The sequence below is a fragment of the Gymnoscopelus braueri genome (genome assembly GCF_963280865.1).
Source record: "Gymnoscopelus braueri genome assembly, chromosome: 15".
Lineage (NCBI taxonomy): Eukaryota > Metazoa > Chordata > Actinopteri > Myctophiformes > Myctophidae > Gymnoscopelus > Gymnoscopelus braueri.
This window is the reverse complement of record NC_137620.1, coordinates 4,472,669-4,480,168: the sequence shown is the minus strand read 5'-3', so window position 1 is coordinate 4,480,168 and position 7,500 is coordinate 4,472,669. Positions and strand designations below refer to the sequence as shown.

The window sequence follows — 7,500 nt, the reverse complement described above, 5'->3', positions numbered from 1 at the left end:
AGGAAACACAATTATACAAGATAAATAACATATGCAGTTACAGTGCAGAAGAGAAAGGAACAAACTGAAAAGTAGCTCAATCGAAGGCAGCGCCAAACAGAAAGGTCTTTTGTTGTGTTTTGAAAGAAATGAGAGTGGCAGCAGACCTGCAGTTTACTGGGAGTTTGTTCCAGATAATGTGGTGCATAAAAACTAAATGTTGCTTCCCCCACATTTATGTTTGGTTTTAGGGACAGAAAGCAGATGGCCTGAGAGGTCGGGGTGGTTCATGATATGGTACAATGATCAGTGTTGTTTGCTATTGCAGAGTGCTAGGCGTGTGATGGCTCTGTTAGTCCTGTCTGGGAGTTTAGGTGTGGGAAAGGCCAATGAGTGTTTTTGTTGGAGGTCATTATTTTGCAAAAATTATTAACCCAATTGTTTTGCTCAATATTATTGATGAGGATGCTTTTTGGTGGGAAAAGATCACCTCCTTTCTGAGCATTTCAAATTGTACCCCCCCTCCCTTTAAGCCAAACAATGGCCTAATAATGGATTGTATAGACCCCTTAACAGACGACGTTACACTGATAAGAACCAGTATGCGCGCGCAGGCCGGCACCAAATGAAACCCATTCTGTCATGTCTCGCTAGGACGCACCTCACTAGCCAACACACAAGAGGAGGTTGAATGTACTGAAACCAGTGCACCCCGAAACAATATGTTGGGAATTGATTGCATGAAACAATCACCTGTGCGTCCAGTCTCAATGTTGGTAAACACATAATTGGTCTATAGTATTTGTGTAATGGTGAGGATGCAATAGAATGCAATAGAATAGATAACCAATTAAAGTGTGAATTAATTGCCAAGTTTCATGATTTCATTGTGAAAAGATTGCTTTAAATAATGCCTCTCAACCCTCTCAACTTTCCTTCTCTCTCTCTCTCTCTCTCTCTCTCTCTCTCTCTCTCTCTCTCTCTCTCTCTCTCTCTCTCTCTCTCTCTCTCTCTCTCTTCCCCCCACCTGTACTGTCTGTAAGATGTAATACTGTAAGAATGTAATCTCCATTGAGTGCAAATGCAGGCTCCTGTACACTTTTTCACTCTTTTCCTGGACAAGCCCTCCCTCTAGTGACTGTAGAATGAAAAGCAACAGCACTATTTTGTATTCCTTTTATTTTTTTGACCTGCCTCTTTAGAAAGTGACAATATCAATTTGAAACGTGAATTACAATCAGTTTAACACAACACCCACAGGACAGCCTACTTATGCTGTGTCAGCCCCTTTGAATAAACCAATCATGTAACACTCGCAGATAGAGCCCAGAAATGTAGAAACTCATTACACACACGCACACGCACACGCACACGCACACGCACGCGCACACACACACACACACACACACACACACACACACACACACACACACACACACACACACACACACACACACACACACACACACACACACACACACACACACATACAGCACAGCACAGTGTAAGGGTGTTTTGAGGCATTCTTTTGAAGAAGAAAAAAAAGCGTGTCAGTGTGTACGGTTCAATTTAACAAATGCACCGACGGGCAGCGAGCCTTGAAATCATCCATCAACCTCTCTGAGCCCTGACTTCCTGTTACTATGATGACATCTTATACTGAATGGCTTGTTTCCTTTGTTGGCGCGGTGGTGGGGAGTGCTCTGATGTTTTACTGTGATATAAACGTACAGTATCAATACCACAATGTAGAAATACTCAGTGGTGGAATAATTATTCAAGTTTTTTACTTAAGTAAAAGTATCAATACCACAATGTAAAAATACTCTGTTACATGTCGAAGTTCGGTATTCAAAATTTACTTCAGTAAAAGTATAAAAGTATTGGCATAAAGATAACCCTAACCCTACTTACAGTACCAAAAGTAAAAGTACTCATTATGCAAAATGTCCAATTTCAAGTTTTCAAATGTATATATATATATTTTTAAATAGCAGCAATAGCTGTTGTGAGCTTGTAGATCTGCTATTTTCAAATAGCCAAAGTATGTATATAGGGATGGAGTGGTTAATGTCTGTTTTATAATAATAATCAAAGTGCATCTACAAAGTAACTTTCAAATAATTGTAGTGGAGTAAAAAGTCAATTTTTTCCACTGAGATGTAGTGGAGTAGAAGTAAGTATTGTGTTTCTGTCCTCTGTCCTATAAACCTAACCCTCCCGTAATGTGTGTGTGTGTGTGTGTGTGTGTGTGTGTGTGTGTGTGTGTGTGTGTGTGTGTGTGTGTGTTCCGCTACAGGCCGGTGAGAAGCACTACCACCCGTCGTGTGCTCGCTGTGCCCGCTGTGAGCAGATGTTTGGAGAGGGAGAGGAGATGTACCTCCAAGGTAAACTAACACACACACCCTCTCTTTGTCTATATCACACTCTCTCTATGTATCACTCTCTCACCATATCACTCCCTAGATAAGGTTGAGAATTGATGCAGTGCTCACTTCTCTCTCGTTTCCTCTGCCATATTCGCTATTCTTTCTCTGCTTTCACTCTATTTTTTGTCTAGCCTTTCTCATTCTTTCCCCTCTCTCTTGCTTCCTTTTCATACCCTCGCTTTTCTCCTTTACCAAATCCCTTCTCTCTCTCTCAATTCAATTCAATGGGACTTGGCATGAGAAAACATATGTTTACATTGTCAAAGCAAAAATCTCTCTCTCTCTCTCTCTCTCTCTCTCTCTCTCTCTCTCTCTCTCTCTCTCTCTCTCTCTCTCTCTCTCTCTCTCTCTCATAGCTCTGCCCTAATGCATTGGATTAGCCACAGCGTTATAAATCACACACATACAGTCATGTATCAGGTGTCAGTGGTGGAAAGTAGCTCATTTAGTAACACATTTACTCAAGTATCGTACTTAAGTACAACTTTGAGGCACTTTTACTTTACTGGAGTATTTTCATTCTTCAATACTTTATTTTATACTTTTACTCCACTACACCTCAGAGGCAAATGTTGTACTTTCAGTCCACTACAATTATTTCAAACCTCTAGTTACTAGTTAGTTACTTTGTAGATTTTGATTATAATAACAAAACATACATGAACCACTTCAGCCCTATTTTGGCTGTTTGAAAATAGCCGATCTACAAGCTCACAACGCATCACATCCGCAACGTGTTGGGAGCTATCTATTTTTGGCACGCAACAACGTACGACGGAGCATACATTAGGCTATAATATATCAGTGCCGTATTATTTATGGAGAGACTTACTTATGGATTGATTTACTACATTAAACAGCTGTCCTCATAGCACTCTGTGGCAAGGCAAGGCCTTTAAGTTAATTGGTTTAATGCACATTTCAACAATAAGGCAACAACAGTGCTTTTAAAACATATTAAGAGCTTGCAATGCAAAGCGCAAAAGAAACACTTTATGTTACATTGTGTTACATTATGTCACATTTGACATTTGAATACATTTTTTGAGAAGCTGTGCGTTATGTGCCATAAACGGTCCGGACCGTTTTTGGCCCATTTATTTTTTTATATATTTTTCCCACGTGGGGCGCTCTAACGAAACTTTGGGATCATCCAAGGAGTCTCTAAGAAGGAGAGGCCGGATGTGGATCCATGTAAACAATGCTTTGGTTCGTCCGCTCCAATGTTAACTCCTTGACTAAAAGCTTAATATCTCCTATTTCTTTTTAACGTGGTGGAAGTGAGCCGTTTTCGATCGGCGATCACTCTGCAATGGAGGATCACGTTAGAAATATTATTATTCCAGGCGTTAGTCGGGACCCTCCGCCGTCTCGCACGCTAGCCTGGAAAGCAAAGCTTTTCGGGTCTATGATCCGGATCGCGACAATCCGAAAAGACTTCACCCCAAAATAGGTCCGACCTAATAAAATCCTTGATGCGGCGTAGTTTAGCTTATTCTTTAAATATAAATGTGAGTGTACTTTCCGGAGACTATTTAGCGTCTGTATTATCCCACGGGGAAATTCTATTCCATTTAAATAGGGATTGGGGAACCAAAACAAAGCGGCACCGCAAAACCGGATCGCGACAATCCGGAAAGAGATTTTTTTTTTTTTTTCAGTAGGCATGGCCTAGACCGGATCACACAGGTCTTTAGTAAGGCATACCAGGCTTTCCTCCAAGGTGGAAAGACTGGTGACGCAAGGTTACTCGCACGCAGCTTTGTTTACATGCACGTCCGCGTCGGGGCTTCTACAGCACGAAACATATCAGCGTAAGTGGATAGAAGATATGCTGGCACTGGATATACCCTATTTTAATAAACCTCTGGCACACGATGTGTTAAAATTTTATTGTTAAAAAGTTAAAGCTCTATATTCCGATAGTAACCATAGAGTGTTTGTGTAGTTCCAGCCTTTTAATAAACTGGAAATACATTGGGAAGAGAGAGAGAGAATTTATCAGATCAAATGTTACAGTGGTCCAGTTCAAAGTCCAATTTTGTCTTCTTCTTTTTTGTGAAGAAGAGAGTGCCAGCAGGGTGGAACGGAAGGAGAACAATGTCAGCAGTGATTGATTTGTGACAGAAGGGTACCAGCAAGGGAAGATGTAGAAGATGGTAGTGAGAACCATTGCTCTGCGGCTTGGAAACAGACAGGAGGCAGAGCTGGAGGTGGCGATTCTCATTAGGAGTGACAAGGAAGGACATGATTAGAAGTGACTGCATCAGAGGGACAGCCCAAGTTAGAAGGTTTGGGGGATAAAGCAAGAGAGGCGAGGTTGAGATGGTTTGAACGTGTGCAGAGGAGAGATGAAGGGTACATTTTTTGCAAATTTTATTTATGTATTTTAACAACACAAATCTCGTATAGGAGTCCCTGGCACACAGTATTTTCAGATGGGGGTCTGCAGCCAAATACATACTCATTTGGGGGTCCTTGTTTAAGAACCGCTGCTCTATTGCAAATGTTGGGAGTTTGTGCTTAAAATAATTTCACCCACCGCTTTACTTCTGTAACCATGTGATGTGACAGTAGAGTTCCATCTGAATGTGAATCTTAACCCATTTAGACCTGAGGCCGATTCTAAAAACGCCTTCTAAATCCTGACTTAAGTTTTCTGAAAAACGTCAAATATTTATAAAAAAATTACAACTAATGTGTGTTGCTATATACTGTATAAAGCAGCAGGAACCCCAAAAGGGGTTCCCGTCCTGAAAGGTATAGTTACAAATAGGGGTTCCCGCCCAAAATGGGTTAAATAAAACAGATACAGTATATACAAATATGAGAATACAATTACAGTGCAGCAATAAAAGTCTTTCATCTTGATTTAATAGAACGGAGAGTTGTTGCAGACCTGCACATTTCTGGGAATTTGTTCCAGAAAAAAAACGTGTGTGTGTGTGTGTGTGTGTGTGTGTGTGTGCGAGTGTGTGTGCGCGTGTGCGTGTGCGTGCGTGTGCGTGTGCGTGTGCGTTTGCGTGTGCGTGTGAGCATGCATGCCACATTGTCAGGGGGTGGGGGGGAGGGTGCATAGTACAAGTTCAGAAATGTATTTTGGTCCTAAAGCATTTAGTGCTTTATAAAGTGACAGTAGTAATCTTGAAATCAATCCTTTGGCAGACAGACAGGAAGCCAGCGTAACACTGGCTTCCTGTCACACAATAGTTATTGTTCTCATGAGTTATTATGCATTACAAAAATGTTGCATGAACTGGACAACTGGCAGTGGTTGAAGAATTACTGACGTTTTTCACTTTAGTGGAAGTATCAATACCACAATGTAGAAATACTCTGTTACAAGTAAAAGTCAGGTGTTTTGGCATCAAAATATACTTAAAGCACCAAAGTAAAAGCACTCATTATGCAGTACGTCCCATTTCAGTTAGTCATGTATACAAATAATTTGAAAATAGCAGATCTACAAGCTTGTGAGCTTGTAGATTGGCTATTTTCAAATAGCCAAAGTGTACAGTATATATAGTATTGACAGTATTGACAATTGGAAATACTCCAGTACTTGAGTACATGTACTTAGTTACTTTACACCACTTACAACTGTTATTGAAACCGGTATACCTCTTCCCTGTGTTCAACTGCTGTCTGTTCATTCACAGTTTAGATAGTTTTTCTCCGCAACGCACTCAATGCTTAATTTATGCTCCATTGTACGACAACGAGCTCACAATACATTGCTGAGGTGACGCGTTGTGAGCTTGTAGAGCGGCTATTCACAGCGCGTGACATTGTCGTACCACGAAGTGTGAGTGTGTGGTCTAAACTAGTCCCTTTCCAGATTCAATCTTTTTTTTCTTTGTTCAGGCATTTTGTCCACATATCTACGGAGCCTCTTAAGGTACATTTTTCTAACTAAGTGTGTCTTGTCCTCCAGGTTGTTCTATCTGGCATCCACCCTGCAGACAAGCTGCCAAGCAGGAGGAGAAGAGTAAGGTGAGTGGACCAGGAACGACTGTTCACACTTCACGCTACAGTACTGGACTCTGCTCTGTTCAGGAGCTATACTGCATTAAACAAGGAGGGGTTTTTACACGGTTTACATGCCACAGTTCTTTGTACTTAACAGAGGAGATGCTTGTAAGCCCAAGCCTGGTGTCAATATACTGTACAATCATACAGGATAAAGTTTATGTAAGGCTAATGTTTGAAACCATGGCATCTTTAATGGCCTCTGTCACAATGGGAGCTAATTATCTCCAGTCTATAGAAGTCCCAATCTATCAAATTATGTTATACGTCCGATTACCGTCAGTATATCAGAGCTCATAGTACCGGTCCAATGAATCAGCTCTTATCTTAGTATGAGGTAAAGAGTAGGTAAAAGTAGATATTATCATTAAGTGAATATACGGTAACTAACGATACTGTAGTCCCTGTGCATAAATGTAGCTCCAGGGTTTCCAGAAGAAGGTAGCATACCCGTTTCCTGTTCCTGGTAAATTTGGCTCGACTGGCTCGGCCGCAGATTTGAACTGGAAACGTATAAGAAGGTGTCGTATATGTTTCTAGTTCAAATCAGCTGAACTTCGTTTCTTCTAGCCTTTTAGATGTACAGTATATAAGGTATAAAGGAAGGAAGCTAGGAACCTACCAGCTAGGTGTACGTAAGTGTGAGAGAGCCCTGGTTCCTTCCAGTCTCCCAGAGGGCCCGCTCTGACTCCCTTCCTTCCTCCCATGCCTCCTCTTCCTCAGAAGCAGGTGCGGATACAGATCAGTGACGTGCCCGAGCAGCAGGTCGGTGGTCCAGTAAGCCCCCCAGCTCCACCCTTTCCCAAGTCCCGCCCCCCACCCCACCCCCACAACCCTCAATCCACAGCCCCCTCACCCCCCTCACCAAAGACTCCCCTGCTCTGCTGCATGGGTTTTTGGGACGTTTTGGAGTTATTGTTTTCCTTTAACCCCCTGTCTTTAACCGCTGATTGGCTCTCGGCTCGATAGCGATTCGACCGCGGCCTATTATAAGGCCTGAGTGACAAAGAGACGGGCCAATCCCCGTGCAGGGGGGGATAGGTCATGTGATGTGAGATGGCTG

At 42.0% G+C, this 7,500-nt stretch overlaps 1 protein-coding gene across 1 annotated transcript in view; it reads left to right on the top strand.

Annotated features, from left to right (window-relative positions):
* ablim2 (actin binding LIM protein family, member 2) overlaps positions 1-7,500 on the top strand; it is a 147,941-nt gene that overhangs the window by 88,466 nt on the left and 51,975 nt on the right. The window contains exons 7-9 of the mRNA XM_080452056.1: positions 2,279-2,366; positions 6,343-6,401; positions 7,161-7,202. Coding sequence (XP_080308182.1) covers positions 2,279-2,366; positions 6,343-6,401; positions 7,161-7,202 — 189 coding nt within the window. The remainder of the gene's footprint in view (positions 1-2,278; positions 2,367-6,342; positions 6,402-7,160; positions 7,203-7,500) is intronic.